The 24,777-nt window shown below is 34.3% G+C and overlaps 1 protein-coding gene across 1 annotated transcript; it reads left to right on the top strand.

Annotated features, from left to right (window-relative positions):
• The first annotated feature begins 232 nt into the window (after positions 1–232).
• LOC123527472 (tRNA pseudouridine(38/39) synthase-like) lies at positions 233–24,777 on the top strand. The gene is given in 13 exon segments (XM_053523378.1): positions 233–367; positions 3,776–3,836; positions 4,932–5,016; positions 5,539–5,644; positions 11,834–11,894; positions 12,169–12,199; positions 12,202–12,422; positions 13,423–13,486; positions 14,094–14,156; positions 15,724–15,781; positions 16,890–16,945; positions 17,852–17,965; positions 19,778–24,777. Coding segments are annotated over 13 exon segments (1,125 nt in total). The 5' UTR covers positions 233–257; the 3' UTR covers positions 19,873–24,777.

Below are 24,777 nucleotides of genomic sequence, written 5' to 3'. Positions count from 1 at the left end.
TATCAGTCAGACTGTCCAAAACAAGTTTAATCATTGTCTCAAGCATCTGATGGTTGTTAAGTGGATACCAGGATAAATTGACCAATGACAAGCTTCTAATTTCAGGCTGGTCTCCAGACTTTCTTAACCATGGAACTAGGACCATTGCATCATTATATAGAGCCATATGTTTTTCTTTTGAGCTGCAAACATGTAATGAATGAAAACAAATATGCAAATATTTCAGGTACAACACGCGTCATGTTGCATTGAAGGTGATGTATCTAGGGTATGGTTACCAAGGTTACGCAAGTCAAGAAGATTCTGACAAAACAATTGAACATGCCTTGTTTGAAGCCTTGAAGAAGACTAGGCTGATTGAGTCCAGGTAAAAAATCTGTGCATTATATTGCGTTTTTGCATCTTTGTGGATAGAATGAAAGACATGCTTTTTGTACGCCGGTCTCTGAAAGAGCGGGACTTATTATGTGAACACCCATGGTGACGGGCGGCCGGCATCCAAAGAGTTTTCATCGGATCAAACTTGGTGACAATATTTATGGGCATAATATCTTTAACTCAAAATCTGCAAATTTAGCCTTGCCCACTATTGAAAGCTACACACAGTTTTCATCCGAACTTCACCAAACTTGATAACAATGTTTATATGCATAATGACATGGCCAAGTTCGATAACCAGCAAAATCTCCCCAGGCACTCTTGGTTTATGGCCCTTTAATTACTCTAAAATCTGCAAATTTATCCTTATCCGCCCTTTTAGTCAAACAGTTTTCATCCGATCTTCACCAAACTTGTTGACAATATTTATGGGCATAATATCTTGCCCAAGTTCGATAAACAGCAAAATCTCCCCAGGCACTCTTGAGTTATGGCCCTTTAATTATTCTAAAATCTGCAAATTTATCCTTATCCGCCCTTTTAGTCAAACAGTTTTCATCCGATCTTCACCAAACTTGTTGGCAATATTTATGGGCATAATATCTTGCCCAAGTTCGATAACCAGCAAAATCTGCCCAGGCACTCTTGAGTTATGGCCCTTAAATTACTCTAAAATCTGCAAATTTATCCTTATCCGCCCTTTTAGTCAAACAGTTTTCATCCGATCTTCACCAAACTTGTTGACAATATTTATGGGCATAATATCTTGCCCAAGTTCGATAAACAGCAAAATCTCCCCAGGCACTCTTGAGTTATGGCCCTTTAATTACTCTAAAATCTGCAAATTTATCCTTATCCGCCCTTTTAGTCAAACAGTTTTCATCCGATCTTCACCAAACTTGTTGACGATATTTATGGGCATAATATCTTGCCCAAGTTCGATAACCCGCAAAATCTCCCCAGGCACTCTTGAGTTATGGCCCTTTAATTACTCTAAAATCTGCAAATTTATCCTTATCCGCCCTTTTAGTCAAACAGTTTTCATCCGATCTTCACCAAACGTGTTGACAATATTTATGGGCATAATATCTTGCCCAAGTTCGATAACCAGCATAATCACCCCAGGCACTCTTGAGTTATGGCCCTTTAATTACTCTAAAATCTGCAAATTTATCCTTATCCACCCTTTTAGTCAAACAGTTTTCATCCGATCTTCACCAAACTTGTTGACAATATTTATGGGCATAATATCTTGGCCAAGTTCGATAACCAGCAAAATCTCCTCAGGCACTCTTGAGTTATAGCCCTTTAATTACTCTAAAATATGCAAATTTATCCTTATCCACCCTTTTAGTCAAACAGTTTTCATCCGATCTTCACCAAACTTGTTGACAATATTTATGGGCATAATATCTTGGCCAAGATCGATAACCAGCAAAATCTGCCAAGGCACTCTTGAGTTATGGCCCTCGAATTACTCAAAATCTGCAAATGTAGCCTTGCCCGCTCTCTTAAGTCAAACAGTTTTCATCCGATCTTCATCATACTTGTTGACAGTGTTTATTACCACAGGCAGTCTTGGATTATGGTCCTTGAATTGCTTGAAATATTGTGAATTCAGCCTTGTCTGCTCTCTAAGTCAAACAATTTTCATCTGATCTTTCACAAACTTGCAGATAATGTTTGTTGCCCTAATATCTCAGCCAAGTTCGATAACCAGCGAAATTGATCCAGGCACTCTTGGATTATGGCCCTTGAATCACTCGAAATATGCTACGAATTTATCCTTGTCTGCTCCCTGAGTCGAACAATTTTCATCCACTCGTCACCAAACTTACTGACAATGTTTATTGGCAAAATATCTTGGCCAAGTTCGATAAGCAGTCACTCCTGAATTACGGCCCCTGAATAAGGCCAAATTCAATGACAGGCGTATTATGACAGTCTGCCACTCTTGTTAGGTTTTAGACATGTTTAATTTTTAAGTCGATAATTTCGGAAAAGATACCTACTCTTATATCAGTTGTAGAACTGGGAAGTTGTAACCACAAAAGGGTCTGGACTCAAACACTCTAGGGTCAGTTGCCAACACCTTAAGAGCTGGACCACTGCATCCCCAATTAGAGAAACCTTTCAGTAACTGTTACCCATTTTTACTGTTTGTACTTTCCATGACAACTCTATTTTATTCGTACTTGACAAATATTTATCATTTGTACAGTTCAGCTTCATGTCTGAAGGAAGTCTGGTAATTTGTCAGTGTAGCTGATAAACAATTTTTAGATAGAACTTGATTGAGATTTCTTCAATATCTAGCACTATGACCCACATTAAGAAATTAGTGAAAAAGCTCGCATTTCTATCCATCACTATTAGTACCAGTTCACAAACTTCTAAACCATTCATAATAAATTACACAGCTGCATTCATGATCGGATAATTCCCATTCTAAGACTCAGAGATTTTTATTGATTTCAAACCTTACTGAATCACGAAGTACTGTTAAAACTTCTGAGTACCATCCGTTTATGGTATGGTGTATGTATTTTCTTTTGAAGGATTTGGTTTTCTTAACTCAGGCCTGCTGAATTTTTTAAATGGACTGGTCCATCATTCAATTTTGGCAATACCATTTAATATTCGAAAGGATGTTCACAGAAATTTACTGACTAAATAGCAAACAGTGCAGATCATGATCAGACTGCAATGATAGGCAAGTTGCAAAGGCAGAATCACTTGCCACCAGTGAGCAGGCTAACGCTTAATTCTGGTATCATATAAGCCGCGCTGTAACTTCTGTTGCTCTGAGTTATAAGTTACCCTTATATTTGAAAAACAGCATGTAGACATGCAATGAATTTGTTTTAACAAAAAAAAAGTGTGTTTTCGTCAAATATCATGCAGATGAGAATCTTCGGTAATATAGTTCAGGAGCAAGATTCTATAGCACCTACTGTGAATCATTTTTATTCGCATAGGACGAATTTTCGCGTATTTCGCGATAGGACTGATGTGCGAATTTAAGACCTCACTATTATTATTATTAATTTTATTTTTTCATTTCTAAATTTGAAAACGCGCAAATTAAAGCCGGCGCGAAACAGTCCTTTTTCACATTTGCGCGGAATTTCATGCCAGCGAATTTAAATGATTTCACAGTAAATCATGTTTCTGTTTATTTATCGCGCAAGACAGTACTAAGACAATAACACAAAATTAAAATGAATCCATTATATAAAATTTACTGTATTTTAATTATTACATACGTTTTTATAACTTACTCAGGGACAGTATATGTTTATAGTTGTGCTGGTAGAACAGATAGAGGTGTAAGAGTTTTCAGTCTAGGTTAGTTTTTTTGTTTGTAATAACCTTTGTTTTTTATTTCTGTTTTAAGGGAGACGTCGTGTTACCACCGGTGTGGACGCACAGACAAAGGTGTCAGTGCCTTCAGTCAGGTATGGTTTTATAAGTAATTCTTTTTGGAAATATGCATAGATTTTAACTACTCAGAAGGGTATGTAAATTCATGTTATTTCTTGTACGTTTTAGTGCAAAAAAAAGGCTACTTTGCGCGAATAAAAATTAATGGTATGTAAATTCATTGAATTTCATGGGCATGATATTTTCTGGGTATATAAATTAATGTATTTTGATGTTTGAACATAAAAGGAATGGGAATTTTACCGGTTCATTTACACTGAATTTTGTGGATTTGCTCAACAACAAAACCCACAAAATTTAGGCCCCCCATTAAAAAATTATGTTTTCACAGTAAAAAAGTAAATGTGCTATATGAACCATATATTTGAGCCATGGTCAGTCCAGAAAGCAGTTCCTTCTGGATGGATGGGGGAGAAGTGGGGTTTGTTAGAAACATTTGCTACAATGAGAAATGCTGCAAATATTTAGGAGAAAATCAATAAATGACACCACTTTCACTTTCAAACTATCTTCTTTAAATTTTGTTGACCACTCTGTCTGACAGCTTTTGCAGGACAGACTGTGAAACATGCATCAAATGCATGTTAATTCATAAAACTTAATCCATTTGTAGCGAAAATTGAAAAATATCAAACTATGGTTCATGTGCAAAACTAAATGACTTTTGTCTATGGTTTAAGCATATAAGAATCTTTCACAGGCTGAAGTTGCAGATTGAAATATCTGGCTTGAGGATAACTTTTTAGACGGAACGGAGGCTTTGCAGAGTTCTGCAAAATAGCTACCAGAGAGCAATATATTTCCATCCGCACCTTCAACTAGTGATAGATTTCTTTCTTCCATGTCATATTCTTTAATTAATAGAAGAAATAAAGTCTTTTGAGCACTATTTAATTATAGTAGCTTATGAATTTTCGCATTCATTCATAAATTGTAACACGCAAGTCAAGCACCAGCAAAAACACAGGAATATCTTATCTGGCATGCAAAAAAAGTTTTTCTTATGAATGTTATATTTGATATATGAAATGTACATGTTCTAATCAGCTATTGAAAGACATACCTAAATAGAGAAGAAGAAAGGTACTATAAGTATTTTGTAATTGCAGGTGATTTCACTGGATCTTCGAACCAATCTACTCTCAGGTGTAGGGGTGAAGGTCAGAGAGGGTGGAACAGCTGCTGAAAGACCAGGTACACCAGTTGTTAACATAGTCAAATTGTAACAAATGTTTCCTTTGTATGCTAAATAATGGGTTAATCTTGTTGGCATGAAATTTTGAGTGTTTTTTTTCTGAGGAAAATTTGACATATTTTGGCAGTGCCACAACTTACATTTCTTCAACTTGTCTATGAATATTGATTTATGTGATAGTAACCTCATAATCTCTATCATTCTGTCGAGCCCTTGACTTCTTTTGATCAGTCTGATTTTCCTTAATATTGGAAGATTTTTTTACAAGGGGTATCAAAAAATAAAATAGTATTAACTTCCTTTTCTGTAGCACAAAAAAACACACTATAAATATGTTTAATGTAAAGTTATAAATAAATTTTCATATCAACGAAAGATCATGCTTTCATTTTCTGAAATGTATGAAAAAATAACTAAGGGTGCATTTAAAAGAAAATACATTTATAAATGCAAATTACTTCGTAACAAACAAACCGCCCATGACTTAACAAACAACTAAACATAACAATTTTCTGTTTTAGGGGACAAGACCACTGAGATTCAATACTGTCACATTCTCAACAAAAATCTACCTCCAGAAATCCGAGCACTAGCTTGGGCACCTGTCGATCCAGAATTTAGCTCCAGGTAAGTCACAGTCCAGTCAGATTGCTGTTGTAAATTTGATGTGACTATTTCATTGCTATAAATAGAGCTCTCATTGTTTATGGAGGTACTGATGTATGGCTGACATGGATAAAGCATTGATATATCAATCAAAAATCTCGAAATATTGATACTTAAAAACATTGTTGACACTGGGGAAAAAGAAATGTTTTATCTTAAAATTATAACAAAGTTGTAAAGTGGGGTATACTGGGTTCAGGTTGTCTGTCTGTCTGTCTGTCTGTCTGTTTGTTTAATTGTACCCCCTGACAACAAAGTTGTAAAGTGGGGTATACTGGTTTCAGGTTGTCTGTCTGTCTGTCTGTCTGTCCATCTGTAGACACAATCTTGTGTGCACCATCTCTCCTCATCCCCTTGACACAATTTAATGAAACTTCACACAAGTGATCAGTAACAACAGTAGTTGTGCATGGGGCATGTTAGGTTCTTTCAGAAAAAACATTGCAGAGTTACGAGACTTTGTGTTTTGTTACTATACTATATTCATAGACACAATCTTGTGCGCACCATCTCTCTTCATCCCCTTGACACAATTTAATGAAACTTCACACAAGTGATCAGTAACAACAGTAGTTGTGCATGGGGCATGATAGGTTCTTTCAGAAAAAACATTGCAGAGTTACGAGACTTTGTGTTTTGTTACTATACTATATTCATAGACACAATCTTGTGCGCACCATCTCTCCTCATCCCATTGACACAGTTAAATGAAACTTCACTTAAGTGATCAGTAACAACAGTAGTTCGTCACCTCAACGCAACAAAGTCGTAACTCAGTTTCTGTAAACTTTTCAGTACAGACAAAAAACATCTTATTTTAAAGAAAAATGATAATTACTAAGTAACGTTTTGAAATTTATTTTGCAACAGAAAAATAAATAAAGCAAGTACTTCAGTATAATTGAAACATAATTCAGGAATGCAATTTTGTGAATATTTTGAGTTACGACCTTGTTGCACTAAAACTGTGTATAATTTATGATATTTTTTTGTGCAACAAGGTCGTAAGTCATTACATTTCATTAGATGTTTAGATATTTTAACGTCAATAAAACATATTTAACAAAAATATCTGCAAAATATCCTGGTGACTTACACATCAGAAATAATTGTATTAAAAAAAGCCACTTTATTATAATAATAAAATATCTATATTCAAATTCTTTCAAAATTACACTTTTGTGTTTCAAAATCTTTAATAAAATTACATAACATTATAATTATGCACATCTTCAGAGAATTTTTTTTAAATAAATCAAACTTTCTTTAGATAAAACATTTTGTTTGTTTTTTCAAACAGGTATTGAAATATCTTTGCCCAATACAGGTATGCACAAGGTAAGACAGGTAATAAAAACTTTTTAAGTCTAGCAATAATTATTATTCAGTTATTGGGGTTATTAAGTTTCTTACTTGTCATGACAAATTTGATAAAACTTGAATGTTTTCAAAAACAATCTATATCATGAATTAATAATTCAAAATTGTAACAATATACTGAACTGTACATTTACTGAGGTTTACATCTGATAAACCAAGACCTGTAATGCATACAAAAAACAGAATTTTGGTTAGAAATTCCATTACTTTTCCTCATGTGAAAGGAACAAGTAAAATGTATGGTGCATACTTGGAATGATGTTTTTTCTACATAAAGTAACCAAGTCCACATACTTCTGCCATGGAATTTTTATGAATTCTGAACGCAACTGCTAAAGTTGTAAACTGCAAGGATTTTAGGTGTTGGAATTTCCCTCAAACGTAAATTCTGAACAAACTCACATAATGTGTCTCACCTGAATTGATAACAGTTGACATGCTTTTAAAATCAAAGAAATCCGTCTAAGATATTTCTTTAACAATGTATGGGTGTTTAATGTGTGCCATGTGCACAGTAGCAGACCACTCTGGAGTGGAGTAAATTGGTTTTCTATCAGAGGTAGCTCTTTCTATGGTGTAATGAATTGAGTCCCCTTCACTCTGAGTACCAGTATGCCCATTTCCTAAGTATTTATGGGTATGGGTATTTACTTTTTCCCTCCTACACTTACCAAAACGATCAACATAACTTTTCCCCTCATTTTTACGGGGTTTTTTTTTTTTGCAATGTTTCTTTTCCAATTATCGGGATTTCTTGTTCTTTTTCGGTCCTTACTTGGTTTTTCATTCCCTTACGAAAATGAAATATGGAAACAAGCTGTCAATGATCTGGTAACAGTCTGTCAAAAAAAGGTAACTGGAAATAATCCGACTCCTACAGGGAAACAAACTTCCAAGAAGAAAAGTCAAGCTGAAAATAACATGGACACTATTTCCATATTATTTCCAGTTTCTGGGAATAACCTGCAAACTATATGACAATAAAATGGCTCATAACAATCAGCATGTAAACACACTGACAATATTGTCAGCTTGTTTCCAGTGTCTGGAAGAAATCTGGCAGGAAAATGGCAAGAAACATAATTTCTATAATCAAACTGATATGGCAACACACTGGAATTGTAAACAAGAGCTGTTGGAGGACAGCAATGCCTCAACAGCCTTGTCATTTGAATGAAGACGAAAGTCGGAAAAGGGGAATAATCTTGTAAAAATGCAAAACAGGATTATGGACCTGCACAGTGCATATCAGCTTATGAAGTGGACAAGTGTGTGAAGTTTCAATCCATTTCTATTAGTGAGTACTGAGATACCAGCTTACATACAAAAACTTAAGCAAAAAAATGCTATGTGGAAAAAGGGGCATAATTTTTTGAAAAAAAAAGTTATGGAACCTGCCTAGTGCATGTCAGATCATGACAGTGAACAAGCGTGTAATTAGTTTCAATTCATTCCCATAAGTGAGTACTGAGATACCAGCTTACATACAAAACCTTAACCTTCTAAGTTGAAAAAAGGCCATAATTTTTTATCAAAATGTAGGTCATTAATTTGGTCTTGGTAGATCTATGTCTTTAAAAAATAATCCCGTAAAAACAGACATTCATGAAATAATAAAAGATCACTGAATATCAAACATTTCTGAGTGAAATATCCGCTTAAAATATTGTGGACGAACTTTTCATCAAATGGTGTTAATTATTATTTCAAAGTCAGGATAAAGTCGCTACCATCTGAATAGCAATGAACTGCCTTCAGTTCATCTTTCAGTGCGTGTATACTGGCATTAGGCACAAAGATCTACTGACTGGGTTAAAAGATCTTTCTTTGAATTTAAAGTTTGGTCATATTATTAAGATTTTTATACGATTTTGTGTTCGTAAACCATCTAAAATGCCAAATAAAGAAGAAAAATAGGGGGCGGGGAAGGTGACCGCGTCGGGAGTGGAAACCGGGCCGCCGCGGCAATGTATAATACCGATTGCGCCATGGAAGAGTATATATACATGCTTATTTAAATTTAGATATTTATAATTAGAACAATTTACCTTGAGTAAAGCATACTAAACGAAATAAGTTTTGTAAAGTTAGTAAAAACAAATCATTCGCATGTCAATAATCTGTCAATCAGTAATCAAGTTTCAAATCTAAAATTCTTTAAAAATAGATCTACACTCCATATCTATTCTGAAATTTGTAAACAAAACGAATTAATTAAACCATTCTAATGTTTAATTATGTATTTAGATCTAGATTGGTAGAAGTAGATCTATACACTAAAACACATTTTATGACATTCGGTACTTTCATCTTATACTAAAATGTTTTTACCAGGAGAACTAAGAGTCAGAGTAGGGTACATGATTGATTTAGGCTGTAAGTACATGTTTATTTGTAGAAATTCTAGAATACGTGACAATACCTGCTTGGGAATGTGTATTTGTGTGCAGATTCCGATTTTGTTGTCAACATATGAGTTTTCACTCCATCGTTCTTTTCAACGCCCGGATCAAAAATGTCTTAGTATTGAGGATCATTAGCGTTCGTCATTTTGAATTTCGTGGCATGTAAACATTCCATTCGGATACTTATTATGGACTGCGAATCTATTTTTTAAATAGAGCGCGAAGACAATGTTATGCAGAAGTGTACATGACTGAATTACGAACATGGGGTGTTTCAATTTGTATACAACTTCAACTGAAGTTTCTAATAAAAAAAAAAAAAGCAATAACACTAATGTAGACCTAGTGAATGCTTAACCCCCCTTAGCCTTTAATTTTTATTGTCTTTTTTTTTTTGAAAAATTAGCTTTTTTCGTTTTTTGGTTTTTTAAATAAATTTTAAAGTTTACTCAAGTGAGTAATTGAGTATGTCACGCTACGCGCCTGGTAGTATTTCAAAAGCTTCTATAGAATATATATTATATATATTCTGCAGGCAAAAATTGTATGACCAAAATTTCTATGACATCATGATAACGATTACATCATAGATAAGTGATGTCATAATACAAAAGTCATGACTATAATACATGTATTTAATACCAGGCTCATAAGCAATCTATATTTAGACAACTATTTATAAACATAATTTGAGTTACAACCTTTTTGCATAAAACAAAGTGCTTACTATTATAGATTATTTTTGTGCAATAAGGTCGTAACTTGAGATACTACCTTTTTGCGCTGAAAGAATATATAATATTTGAGATACGACAATTTGACAAATATCTTTTTTTCCTATGTTTATCAGGTATTTAATTTTGATATTTTGACACAATATGTATTTATACCTAAAAACACCAAATAAGCTAAAAAGTGATTTTTGCAAAAAAACTGAGTTACGACTTTGTTGCGTTGAGGTGACGAGTTGTGCATGGGGCATGTTAGGTTCTTTCAGAAAAAATATTTGCAGAGTTACTGGACTTTGTTTTTTGTTAACATACTATGTACATACAGTCTGCATATGCAATCTTGTGCTCGCCTAATCTTCCGAACCCTTGCACACAATTTAATGAAACTTCACACAAGGGATCAGTAACAACAGTAGTTGTGCATGGGGCATGTTAGGTTCTTTCAGAAAAAACATTGCAGAGTTACGAGACTTTGTGTTTTGTTACTATACTATATTCATAGACACAATCTTGTGCGCACCATCTCTCCTCATCCCCTTGACACAGTTAAATGAAACTTCACTTAAGTGATCAATAACAACAGTAGTTGTGCATGGGGCATGTAAGGTTCTTTCAGAAAAAATATTTGCAGAGTTACGGGACTTCGTTTTTTGTTAACATACTATGTACATACAGTCTGCATATGCAATCTTGTGCGCGCCTAATCTTCCGAACCCTTGCACACAATTTAATGAAACTTCATACAAGTGATTAGTACCAACCCTAGTTGTGCATGGGACATGCTACGTTCTTTTAGATAAATATTCTGCATAGTTATGGGACTTTGTTTTTTTGTTACTATACTGTATACATACAGTCTATATACATACAGTCCACATAATTATGCAATCTTGTGTGCGTCAAATTGCAGTATACTGTGTCAGTGCATGTGGGGGGTACATTCATCACCTTCAGTGATAGCTCTACTTATGCAGATTTATGTTTACAACTGTTTCAAATTTCCAAGTAGCTGTGTTCCAAGATATTATTGGTGAGTGAAAACCTCTGTATTTGTCAGTTGATTTCATAGTTTAATAAATCCACAAAATTTAATCTAAACAAAAATACCTTGATTTCCCCTTTCTTTTCAGTTTATGTTTTGAAATCCATAAAACTATATTTTATCGAGAAAGCCATTTACATCGAAACCACAAAATGTCATTCCCAAGAAATTAAAAAGATTTCTAATATTTTCCAGTCTATAGTATTTTGTATAGGGGGCCTCCGTGGCCGAGTGGTTAAGGTCTCTGACTTAAAATCACTTGCCCCTCATCGATGTGGGTTCGAGCCTCACTCGGGGTGTTGAATTTTTCATGTGAGGAAGCCATCCAGCTGGCTTACGGAAGGTCGATGGTTCTACCCAGGTGCCCGCTCGTGATGAAATAATGCACCGAGGGGCACCTGGGGTCTTCCTCCACCATTAAAGCTGGAAAGTCGCCATATGACCTATCATGTGACGTTAAATCCAACCAAAAAAAAAAAGTATTTGGTATAAAAACATATCAAGCAACTTCAAATCTGGTAAACGTCTTCCAACTTTCAAACAGTTTATCCAATGATTTGTTATTTGAAGTGTTAATTCTTTTCCTTTCCAGATTCAGTTGTAAGAAGAGGACATACAAGTATTTCTTCCTGAGGGGCAGTTTGAATATTGAGGTTTGTATGAATTTTGTGACTTAGAAAATTAGAAAATGGTGAAATTGGTATTTAAGTGCGACCTAACGAAATAAACACCTTTTAGAAGACTGATATGTTTTTTGAACAGATGCTGAGGCTCTATAGAGTATTTTTATACGGGAAAGAAAGCATCTGCTCGTTTGGGAGAGTATTGGCTCTTTTTCAGTCTCATAAACAGAGGTTTTACTGTTGTTTTCCATCCTGCAAAAAATGCTAAATTTTTTCATTACTTTTATGTATCTGCCCTTTGTAGATAATGGACCAAGCAGCAAAGAAATTGATAGGGAACACGACTTTAGGAACTTGTGCAAACAGGACATAGCAGGTGGTGTGACAAACTTCGTACGTAAAATTTTGAGTGCGGAGATCAAGGTTCTGGATGAGACAGATCAAGGTGGCTACACGATGTGTGAACTGACGATAGTTGGCACAGCTTTTTTGTATCATCAGATACGATGTATAGTTTCTGTACTCTTCCTAGTTGGAAAAGAACAAGAGTCACCCGAGGTATGTTAAATTTGTACGTTTGATCAGTACAGCCATATTCAGTAAAACCTGTACAATTGTCATAATGATCATTCTTAGAAATGCTAAAATTGCATTATAGGTAGTTTTTATCACAGGTTGAAACAGATTGCCTGAGATTTGTTTAGAGAAACTTCAAAATTATTGTTTGATCTAAAGAAAATTTGTTTGAAAGCCGTTTTCAGAATTCATGAAAAAAGCATTTACTGTCTACCGCAAAGCATATACAGTCAAGAATTCTTGCGGGTACTACTCCCTGAATTCCATTATTTTTCTTTCATTTGGAGAGTAGATTATTTTGTTCATTGTAACAAGCACACTTTCTCTTCCAGAGATTCCTAGCAGAAAGTGTGTACCCTTAAAGTACTTTAGCAATATTATTATAGAAATAAATTCTTACATTTGATGCTAAACAGTAACTGGCAATTCAAAACATCAGTTATACATTTTTGTACAAGGGAAACTACTCTGTAGGACACCCACAGAGAAAGCAAAAATTCTGCAGTGATCAGGTTGGCTCAGTATGTAAACACAAAACTGCCAGTGGCAGTTTGCGAGTTCAGTACTCTGACATGGGGAATAATCTGCATGGCAGTTAAGCAGGAGACACTATGTCTCATTTAATTAGTCCTTCACTTCTGATTCATGTGGAGAAGTTGTCATTTACTCCTGCTTAATCCATGTACACAGATTAAGTTTACTGATCGCCATTTCTGTTGGAAAAGGGTTATGAACTTACACAAAACAAACAAACAGATTTTAAGACCAATTTCGTGTGAGCTGAGCAAGTTATTTGGACCATGACAATGAACAGCTAAATGTGTAACATGGAATCCCCAATAGTCCAAGGGAAATAATCAGGACTTATAAAAGTACACAAATACAATGAGTTATCTATAAAAATAAAAAAAAAATCCTTAAATTCAGCTCTTCTATACCACACTTAAGGGAAGTTTGAATGGTATTATATTTGTATTTTCAGGTAATAGATGAATTGCTCAATGTTGAAAAGAACCCTAAAAAACCTCAGTTCAATATGTCCTCAGGTAAGCAGAGTTACTAATAAGATTCATTGACTATCCTTAATTGCTGTATGTTAATATTTGGCATAATTTCCAAGAAACCAGAATCAAGAAGCTTGCAAAAGATTTTTAGACATGCTAGCCCAAAATTAACTTTAACTGAGCTTAGCGCTAAATTTGATGGCTGGATGAGTACGTCACCAAGATCTTTTCATTGATTTTATTAACTTATTCAGTAGTAGTCTTTGTGTGCTGTGTAGCGACTGTAAAATGTCTCTGCCATACTTGGATTCAGTGTTGTTATATTTTCTGGTCTTTTGGGATCATGGAGAACATTTAGTTTTACCTATGATAAAATTCTGCTTAAGTTGGTGCTAGGGGAGAAGGGGGGCATGAGGGGTGTTGCACATTTCATTACCTCCCTTGAACAGACTCAGTTGAACGGAGTCTGCTATTACCTCCTTTGAACAGACTCAGTTGAACGGAGTCTGCTATTATGTAGCTTGGTTGTTTTCTGTGCTTCCAAATGATCTTTTTTCACAGATTTTATTATTGTTATGGTAACAACTGATGTATTGTGTCTAGCAGCTTTGTCACAAATTTTCAGATTGAGTTTATTTTCATATTTCAGATATTCCATTATGTCTGTATGATGCCAACTTTGGTGATGAATTTGAGTGGATACATGAAGCATGTAAGTACAGTGTTAAATTAAACTGTGTCCAGTGTTTACTTTGATACATTATTTGAACAAGTAACTTCATCTAGGATATAAGAAAAGAGAGGATTTATGAATTTGTGCTGTATGTTATCCTAAGTATCAGTAGAAAATGAACTTTCTTTTAACCTTTACCCAGCTAGTAACAAGTGATTCTGCCTTTGCAAACAGAGCAGACCAAGATCAGCCTGCACTGTTTGCTACTGTCAGTAAATTTTCTGTAAACACCCTTTTGAATAATAAGTGACACTGCCTAAATTGAATGATGGACCAGTCCATTTCAAAAAATTAGCAGGATAAAGGTTAAACATAAACAGTCAGGTTATTTTTTTATCGTATTACACTCTGTAATGTACTGAAATGTTAGATTTTTGCCCCTGCAGATTAAGGGAGAAAACTGCTAATTACTGTCATTGTACCAGTACTCAGTATTTCCCTTTATTGATTTTGTCATGTTCTTATTGGTCATACAGCAACAGAATGAATTGAATAGTTGCATAAATATTCAGTTGAATTATTTTTAAAGCATATCAAAACTGGTGTAGAACCAAATTATACCCAAGTCTCACCCTGATGCATGCATATTTATTATCAAATGGCCCAAAGAATTTAAAGGGTTCACTTGTAGTCATGGACAGTCTGAAAATACTCAAATTCATTGATCTTCATCAAGAACGCTGAAAAAAAAATGCGTTTATATCCACTATGATGTCAGAACATGGAAGAAAGAAAAAGCAGGAAGATTTTAAGCAAACATGTTATTACCAGCTACTACCATAGTAGTAGTGGTCTCTGTTGTCCTCGGTTCAGGAATTTTTTGAATGAGAATTTATTGAGATTTACAGAGTATTTTTTGCAGGAAGAATGTTGATGGAGTTTGCACACTCTTGCAGTCATATTAATAAGAATTTTAGCTAAATGTTACAGATTAGGTTGATGAAACAGGAATTGCTTGCTGGTACTCATTTATGAGATACAGTTTAGTAGAACCTTGGTTTTGCTATGTTCGGTGCTTGCTGTTACTCATTTATTATGCACATTTCTGTAGAGCCTTGGTTTTACCTTTGTTCAGTTTATGTTCCAGTTTCATTATGTTAAAAGTTGTACATTGAAATAGAGCTGGAAGGTAATGGTTTGCACAGACCTTGAAAAGTCCTGAATTTTGAAAGTTGTCCTTAAATATCACTTGGTCATTACTGTTTAGTATTAAAGTGTGAAAAAGTATTTGAAGTTTGAGCAAAAAGATGTTTGAATCTCCAGAAACACCTTGGAAATTATTTTGTGAGCAATTTTCTGTTGGGAAAAATAAATTTTAGAAAGAAGCAGAAAAAATGGAGATAATCTGAAAGAAAATGCAGCATTTGGTTACCAAAATAGATCTGGTATGCACCAGAAGGGGTCATAAATGTGTTTCAGAAAAACATCTCTGAATAGGGGAAGGGGGTAATATTTGAAAGTATACTTGAATTTAGTCTTGGATGTAATGTATGAATGTTATGTTATGTTACAGTTAATATGCTGAGACATGTTGAATATTTTACAGACTGGCATGAGGATAATATCAAGACATTACAGCAGCTTTGGGCAGAGCATTCTATCAAGTGAGTTTGTAATATGACAACAATATAACTATTTCTGTGTTGAAAATCAATTTACGAGGCGTGTAAAATGAGTTTCCTGGAAAGGTATAATTATACTAGGGCTGTGAATCGTCAGACAAGTGGCGATCCGATCTGATCCGCGAGTCAAGGCTGACGATTCACAGATCGAACCATGGATCACCAGCAACAACTTATAATGATACAAAAATGCAAGCCTGTTATATAAGTACAGTTTTCTTTAGGAAATCTAAACTTTGCAGTTCTCATAGTGCTCAGTTTAATAGTTTTGACTTATGTTTAATGTTTTGCCCATTAATTAAAGTCAGGTTTCGCGGGTGGACTTTTGTAATGTTTGGCCGTTCTTGCAGATGAACGATATGAAGTCAGTCATTAAAATCACAATATTAAGTAACAGTTTTGCATTTTTGATAAGAAAATTCTATTTGTTGGAAAGAAATTTCGTATTTAACATTTTATTGAATTGAATTGAATTACTTCAATGATAAATGTTTATTCACTGTTTGACAGATTTCATATTAATTTTAGTTCGAATATAAGATCGATGCAAACTCTACCTAAGACATTTGTTTACATCCGGTTTTGAATCTGACAACGTGTAATCGTCTGCAGGTGTAAAATATAGCTTCGCATTTCTGTTATGAATTTACTAATTTTTACCACTGAAAAACCAAGTAACTATGGTTTGATGGTCAGATTCTTGACAAGTCGATTTGCCACAGGTTTCATTTACAGTGATTCTCTTAACATGATTCCATTTAGTGAAGTGGTCTTGAATGAAAGGTACTTACTTTGGAGAAGTTGTTTTCTGTATCATCTTTATTTCTGGAAGTCAGTTGTGTTCTCCCAGTTTGCATTAAAATATAGATTTTGTTATTTTGGAAATAGTATTTTATTCTAAGAGCACAACATCACTTGAAGGGGTATGCTGGTAATGATAGTAGAAGGAACTAATTCAGAAAAAAAGTATTAGCTTATTAAAGGTTCTCATTCAGTAAAGATATTAAAGATGAAGTATTTTTGAAATTGTTTTGCTAAAGATAATTTATATGTAGACTTTTTCAAGTATGTTCACTTTGAAATATTGTAGGGCCACAATGCTGAAGAAAATGTTGGAAGATCTAGACAAAGCTAAGGTTGAAACAGGTGAGGGAAATGTATGTTATTTTCTGCAGGGTATTAAATGATTAAAAATTTTAAAGTACACTGTAAATAGTTAAAGCTAGAAAGTTTCATTTCTTTACCATCAGACTGCTTTTGTTTTCTGGCAAAATGTGTTTGTAAATTTATTTATATTGATAAATCGCCACTATTAATCCAAATAAGCGACTCCTGTAGAAGACTGTTACTATTGTTAGTAGGAGGATAATGAAAGATCTCTAAAGTCTTTCAAGGATTTTCATGATACTTGAGTCAAACGATCACCTCACCAAGACCATGTGTAGAACTCTTGATTCAGCCATGTTGGCACAAGGTCACAACTCGAGGTCAACAGTTTGTGTTTTCTCCTAAACCCTTTGAATGATTTTCATGATACTTGGGTCAAATTATCACCACATTAAGACAATGTGCAGAACTCAAAAGCCATGTCCACTCAAGGTCAAGGTCACAATTCAGGCCAAAGGTTTCCATTTTGTGTACGCTATATATCTCCTTAATCCCTTGGAGAATTTTCAAATTTCTTGATTTAGACATTACATGGACTATAAAATATAATTAACAACATCAGTGTTTCCACCCAATGCCAAACCTTTTCACTATCTAGAACAGTAATGGGGATAAAGCTGTCTTTAAGACTGCCTTGTTAATGCAGCAAGCACTTTTAACTGTGTCTTTTGTACTATTAGGGTCAAACGACAACTTCAGTCTTGGATCTGAACTGCATTTGAGACACAGTAGGTTGAAAACTGCATATTGTGGCACAACATTAGAATGTTTAGCATTCAGAAAAAAATCCTCTTTAGTTGTGATATTTGAAAGTTGAGATGTTTGTGTAAATAATTTACATGTATGGTGCAATGCTTTTTGCATTATCAAAGTTTCTGTTTATAGAGTGTGATATAGCACCATGGTCTGACTTGAGTCCACCAGTTCTGCACCAGGCAGATTGGATATTCCCAGATAAAAGTAGAGTATATAGACCTCTAATGGAACGGGAAAAGGGAGGTAAGTTCATCATAATCTATATGACAAGGTGAGCTTTTGTGATCGCGCAGCATCCATCGTCCGTGCGTCCGTCCGTAAACTTTCGCTTGTGACCACTCTAGAGGACACATTTTTCATGAGATCTTTATGAAAATTGGTCAGAATGTTCACCTTGATGATATCTAGGTCAAGTTCGAAACTGGGTCACGTGCGATCAAAAACTAGGTCAGTAGGTCTAAAAATAGAAAAACTTTGTGACCTCTCTAGAGGCCATATATTTCACGAGATCTTCATGAAAATTAGTCAGAATGTTCACCTTGATGATATCTAGGTCAAGAACGAAAGTGGGTCACATGCCATCAAAAACTAGGTCAATAGGTCAAATAATAGAAAAACCTTGTGACCTCTCTAGATGCCATATTTTTCATGGGATCTGCATGAAAGTTGGTCTGAATGTTTATATTGATGATATCTAGGTCAGCTTTGAAAGTGGGTTACGTGCCATCAAAAACTGGGTCAGTAGGTCAAATAATAGAGAAACCATGTGACCTCTCTAAAGGCCATATTTTTTAAGGGATCTGTATGAAAGTTGGTCTGAATGTTTATCCTGATGGTATCTAGGTCAAGTTCGAAACAGGGTCATGTGCGGTCAAAAACTAGGTCAGTAGGTCTAAGAAAAACCTTGTGACCTCTCTAGAGGCCATACTTGTGAATGGATCTCCATAAAATTGGTCAGAATGTTCATATTGATGATATCTAGGTCAAATTTGAAAGTGAGTCACGTGCCATCAAAAAGTAGGTCAGTAGGTCGAATAATGAAAAAACGTTGTGACCTCTCAAGAGGCCATATTTTTCATGGGATCTGTATGAAAGTTGGTCTGAATGTTTATCTTGATGATATCTAGATCAAATTTGAAACTGGGTCAACTTCGGTCAAAAACTAGGCCAGTGGGTATAAAATAGAAAAACCTCGTGACCTCTCTAGAGGCCATATTTTTCATGAGATCTTCATGAAAGTTAGTGAGAATGTTTACCTTGATGATATCTAGGTAAACTTCAAAACAGGGTCACATACCTTTGAAAACTAGGTCAATAGGTCAAATAATAGAAAACCTTGTGACCTCTCTAGAGGCCATATTTTTCAATAGATCTTCATGGAAATTGGTCAGAATTTTTGTCTTGATAATATCTAGATCAAGTTCAAAACTGGGTCACATGAGCTCAAAAACTAGGTCACTTTGTCAAATAATAGAAAAAAAATGACGTCGTACTCAAAACTGGTTTATGTGGGAACAGGTGAGCGATTCAGGACCATCATAGTCCTCTTGTTAAAGCATGAAAAAGGCTGCCTGATTATTACGAGGCAGATTAAAATGAATGCTTAAAATACTTGATCTATGGTTTTGAAAAAAAAAACAAATTGTTTTTTTGTTTCGGATTTAACGTCATTTTTCAACAGTACGGTACAGTTTAAATGTTTTATGATATTTACTGGATGTTAGCAGAAATGAAAAGGTAATACGAAAATTTTGAGATTTTATTCTTTTTCATTAATTTTGTTGACGAAGTATGCATTATCTCTTGTATTCCTCTGTTTCACAAAAGCAGATATGAAAAGGAAGGCAGAACATGGATTTATTAATGTTGTTGACAGGATGCAGTATCTTCTAGCTCTTGTTTTCCTATCCACCTGTATCATATAGGTAACACTAGTTTGTTTTGTTGTGAAATCCAGGTATATTATCTTCAAGCTTATAAGGCTATCTTCATTTAAATAAGAAGTGTAAACAATTATTGAGATCCATACAGACAAATTATAATTTCTACCTACAGCATTTACAGTGGAGGAAAAAATCGAGAATTTTGCGAAGAAACGTAAACTGAACCCTGACAGCGAGAAAGATTCTACTGACAAGGAAGGGGAATGATGGAAGGTTTTTCCTAGGAAAGTACCATCAGCAGCAGTACTGCAGCGTGTTTGGTTTCTCTCCGCTGGAGTCGAATTACCTGAGCGTATTGGCTGAGAAGATATCTTGGGGGACAACTGTAAACAAGATTGTAAAAGGTCCAAAAATGGAAATAAATGAGAAATTGTCAAAGCTGACAAACATCTAAAGCAATAAACTGCCATCTTTGAAACAGCTAAAGAAATAAACTGCCATCATTGACATAAGTTGCACGAGATTGTGTATTTTGTCTAGTCTTTGGTTTACTGGAACACAAAGGTGTGCCAAGCACACATGGCCAGAAGCAGGCAGTATCATTGGGACACTTATCCAACATTGAATCTACACATTTGGCTCAGATAGAATTTCCGTCATTGACATAATTCTATATTCAAATGCTAGTTTTTTCTGTCTGGAATCCAGGTGCTTTAAATAATGCATGTGGTAAACCAGAGGTGTGCTTGTAATTTTTCAATTTAGATGATTTTTTTTTTAATTTGAGTGCCATCTGCAGTTTTCAGCCATTGATGGGCTTCCATTATATACTGCATTACATTTTTTATTGAAGATTGAAGCTTATTTATATATTAAACTTATATTTCACTGACCTCTCTCTTACCTACTTAAGAACTAAATAATATATAAGAAAGTTTTAAAAATGAGACCAGTCTTATAAGTTTATTTGGTCAGTTTTAGGATTTTGTTCTGAAACAACCAATCAGAAGTTAGATTTTGTAGACTGGTCTTCAAACTTGCTTTATAACTGTGGAACAAGGAATCAGTCAGATGCTAGATTTTGTAGACTGGTCTTCAAACTTGCTTTATAACTGTGGAACTAGGAATCAGTTAGATGCTAGATTTTGTAGACTGGTCTTCAAACTTGGCGTTATAACTGTGGAACCAGGAATCAGTCAGATGCTAGATTTTGTAGACTGGTCTTCAAATATGGCTTTATAACTGTGGAACTAGGAATCAGTCAGATGCTAGATTTTCAAACTTGCTTTATAAGTGTGGAACCAGGAATCGGTCAGATGCTAGATTTTGTAGACTGGTCTTCAAACTTTGCCTTATAAATGTGGTACCAGGAATCAGTCAGATGCTAGATTTTGTAGACTGGCCTTCAAACTTGGCTTTATAAATGTGGAACCAGAAATCAGTCAGATGCTAGATTTTGTAGACTGGTCTTCAAACTTGGCTTTATAACTCACTGTCAGTGTAGTTAAACTTAGATTGCTTTTATATTATCATTAGATGACCGATATTTAACTAGAAACCCTTGAGAAGTGGGTAATCAACAAGAATATTTCTGAGAGAATATTAGGTGTCAGATGTAGATATAAAATAATAAGATATATTTTGTATAAATATGTATAGATTTGTATAAAGGATTGTGCTTATATTTTGATATGGGCGAGCAATATTGTCTCGTGTTGCTTTCCTTTAAATATTCTCGAAGTAAATAATGCAGTTTATATATAAATCTAGTCAGTGGTATTTTGTAAAAGTGCTATTGTTTTTAATTCTTCCGATGTTATTATTTACCATTGATAATGACTTTTTGTTGCCATTTAAATAAAGATGTAATTTTGGTTAAATATTTAGTTTTAAATCTAAATCTTTTAAATTTCTTGCAGCATTTTCAAAGATAATGAAGATATGATTTTTTTTGCCGGACAACACAATTTTTTTTTGAGCCAGGAAGTATGTTTAAGTGTAAAATAAAGTTTTAGATTATTTATGCCCCACTCTCCTTGCTGACATTTCTTACAAAGTTTACTTCAGTTGATACTTTTTTTCTTAACTGTATGGTAATACATTCCAAGCTCCCATCACTTATATATGTTAGAGGGTAATAATTTTGAATTTATTTTGACACATGTAAGTGTAAGATTTATTTTGACACTTGTAAGGAGGGCGGTAGATTATGGTAGTTTTGCATTTATTTTGACATGTAAGATGTTGAAATTATTCTTCTGTTGTGCTATGAGATTGTGATAGTTCTGGATTTGTTTTTGACATACGCAGCTGTGGGAGGGAGGGTGATAGTTAAGCACATATTTCTACACGTGGCAGAGAGAGGGTGATATTTTTGGATTTATTTCAACATATACAGCTGTAAGAGGGTGAAAGTTTGGGACTTAATTTTGACAGTAAAGCTACAAGAGGGTGATAGTTTTCATTGCAATAGTTTTGACTGTAAATAAAGAGAAGATATAATATTGTACAGAAGAGTACCGCAAAAAAATTCATAGTCGTATTTATTGATTAAGATACTCAGAAATGCTCCATGTTGGTGCAAGTTCCTTTATGTGTCAAATTATAATAAATTGTCAGCATTTTATTATTGTAATCATTTAGTATCAGATATTATTAGGTGTATATATATTTGTTAAACTGTTGCCTCTTAATGAGTGCTTATCTGATGAAACGCAGATTTCCATAGATTGAAATAACAAAAATTCCGTGAACCATTAGCCTGCTGGCGGCAATTGATTGTGATTTTGCAACCAGTGCAGACCAAGATCAACTTGCATAGCGGATTGTTCTGCACTGTTCACTATTCAGTCAGTAAATTCTCGGTAAACACTTCTTTGAATAAAATATGGCACTGCCCAAATTGAATGATTGACCAGTCCATTTTAGAAATTTTGCAGAGTATAGGTTAAAGACTTAAAATGCACTTTTATAAGACATTTTGATATTTGTTTATAATTTGATAACTTAAAAAAAAAAATGGATTACAGCTTTTTTTTGAAGTGCATCTTCCATTAATTATTAGAATGGGGAGGTAATTTATGTAAAAGTTTGTATGTCGGGTTATGTATAAATAGGGGTGTATACGTGAACTAATCCATTCACATTCAGTACAGTCAAACCTGTGAATAACTACCTGTTGACAGAGAACACTTAATACAAGTTTCTTATTTGCAGTGTACTTAACCTGTTAATAAAGACCACAAGAAATTCTTTGTTTCATATTAAGTCAATTCTGATCCATTGTCAAATATTTTTTCTGGACTTTCACTCAGTCATAGACCTACTTTCGGCAAGGCATCAATACATTTGCTTCAAGAAAATGAGAAGAAAAAGTGAAATTGAATAGTATGCAGTTAATGCATGTCCACTGAGACCGGGTACACTCATATTTTAAGTAAACATCCTGAAGACAAGCAAGTATAAGCATGAAAAATGTCTGGTTTTATTAATAAAAGAATTCCCCAACTTTGGCCCCACAGTTGAGGAACAAATACGTAAAAATGGAAAAAAAATAGGATCTGTTTATTTGGGACTTTCTTTGACTACAACATGGAAGCATATTTTTGACCAAATTGCTGCTGTATTGCTTTTGACACTTTCATGCCTGGTTTTTATGTTCGGGTTTGACTGTATTTGAATCATTATAGAAAATAGAGAGAACATGTATGTCTTATTGATTAACTTACATTTATTTTGATATGGTGCTGTTATATATTGTAAGTACATCTTGTGCCAAATATTTTAGAGAGATTTTAGCATTATTTGACGACCTCGGACTTCCCTAAGTCACTGTTCAGATATAGTTTATTGTTTTAAGCATTCTATAGAAGGTATTTATAGTAATACAATACAGGTATAGTGAAATATTGATAGAGTGAGTTCTTAATGGGATGAATAATATGCTTGAGATATCGAGGGCTTTGAGCGATCCAATCACAGAATGGCTCAGGACCACATGAATAACTGGTATGAGCTTATATGCTTGAGTAATTCATGCACAAGTGACATTGATGCTGATGGCAGCATAGATGCTTAAGTCTTTGGTGTTCGTGTGAGCATGGATGCTTGAGTCATTGATGTTCATATGAGCATGGGTGCTTGAGTTATTGATGTTCAAGTGTGCATTGATGCACGAGGGAGACGTATTTCACTGTACATAATTGGATTTTTTTGTACGATAGAATAAATTGTCGATTAAGACTGTGTGAAATATAGTTGAGATTTGTAATTTGTATTTTTACGTTTCCATCTTCCGTGATCTTCCATACTCCTCGTATTTGATAGCATTATATGTACAGTTTGAGCATAGACATCTTTTATCTTCCTTGTTTGATTGGTCATGATTTTTTAATATGGTATATGAGCCAGTGCATGATAAAATCTAATTGTCAATTATGCCAAGGTGTCAGAAAATGGCATCAAGACAATTCAAGAGTAAATGTCATTACACCTATGTAGTGTAAAGACAGTACAGTTGGTTAATGATTAATCCTCAAGTGTGTTACTTCTAAGTTTGTTTGTTATATATCAGTCTTGTTGCTTTAAAGAACTGAAACTTGAAAATTATGCCAAAATTATGTGTGTGTATTTTTCGATGCACTGGCTCAATTTCTATGTAAACTGTTATGACTCTGTTGTTATAGAGATGAATACATGTATGTGCTGTACTATTTTAGTTTGAATGTTGTTAACAGTGTTTTCATATGTTTATCGGCAAGCTATCCATGAAGTTCCAGAAATAACAGTTCTGAACTAGCGAAAAACATCCATTTTAATTATTTCTGAACAATGTAAATATAAAGATGGTTAGTCTCATTTGAGCAACATTTTATGACATTTTTCAGTATTCGTATATCTTTTACGAGATTTATTTCAACTACCTGAAACAAAAATCAAGTTTTAAAACAGCGTGTAACTTCAGAATTCATCTATTTTCAATTTATGTTGGTTGCGCAACCGAGATAGTCAAAGGGAGGTAATAATAATTCTGTAAACTTGCATTTCTAATTAATGTTGGCAAAGCAAGTACATTTCGATGCAAATCTTTGACAACTGTAATTCTATAGTGCTTATACCATTCCTTAGGTAAAATACGTTTATTGAATTTGTACTTATGATAAAACAACGCTT

Source organism: Mercenaria mercenaria, chromosome 14 (genome assembly GCF_021730395.1).
Source record: "Mercenaria mercenaria strain notata chromosome 14, MADL_Memer_1, whole genome shotgun sequence".
Lineage (NCBI taxonomy): Eukaryota > Metazoa > Mollusca > Bivalvia > Venerida > Veneridae > Mercenaria > Mercenaria mercenaria.
The sequence above is the reverse complement of the archived record's forward strand: the minus strand, read 5'-3'. Positions and strand labels throughout refer to the sequence as shown.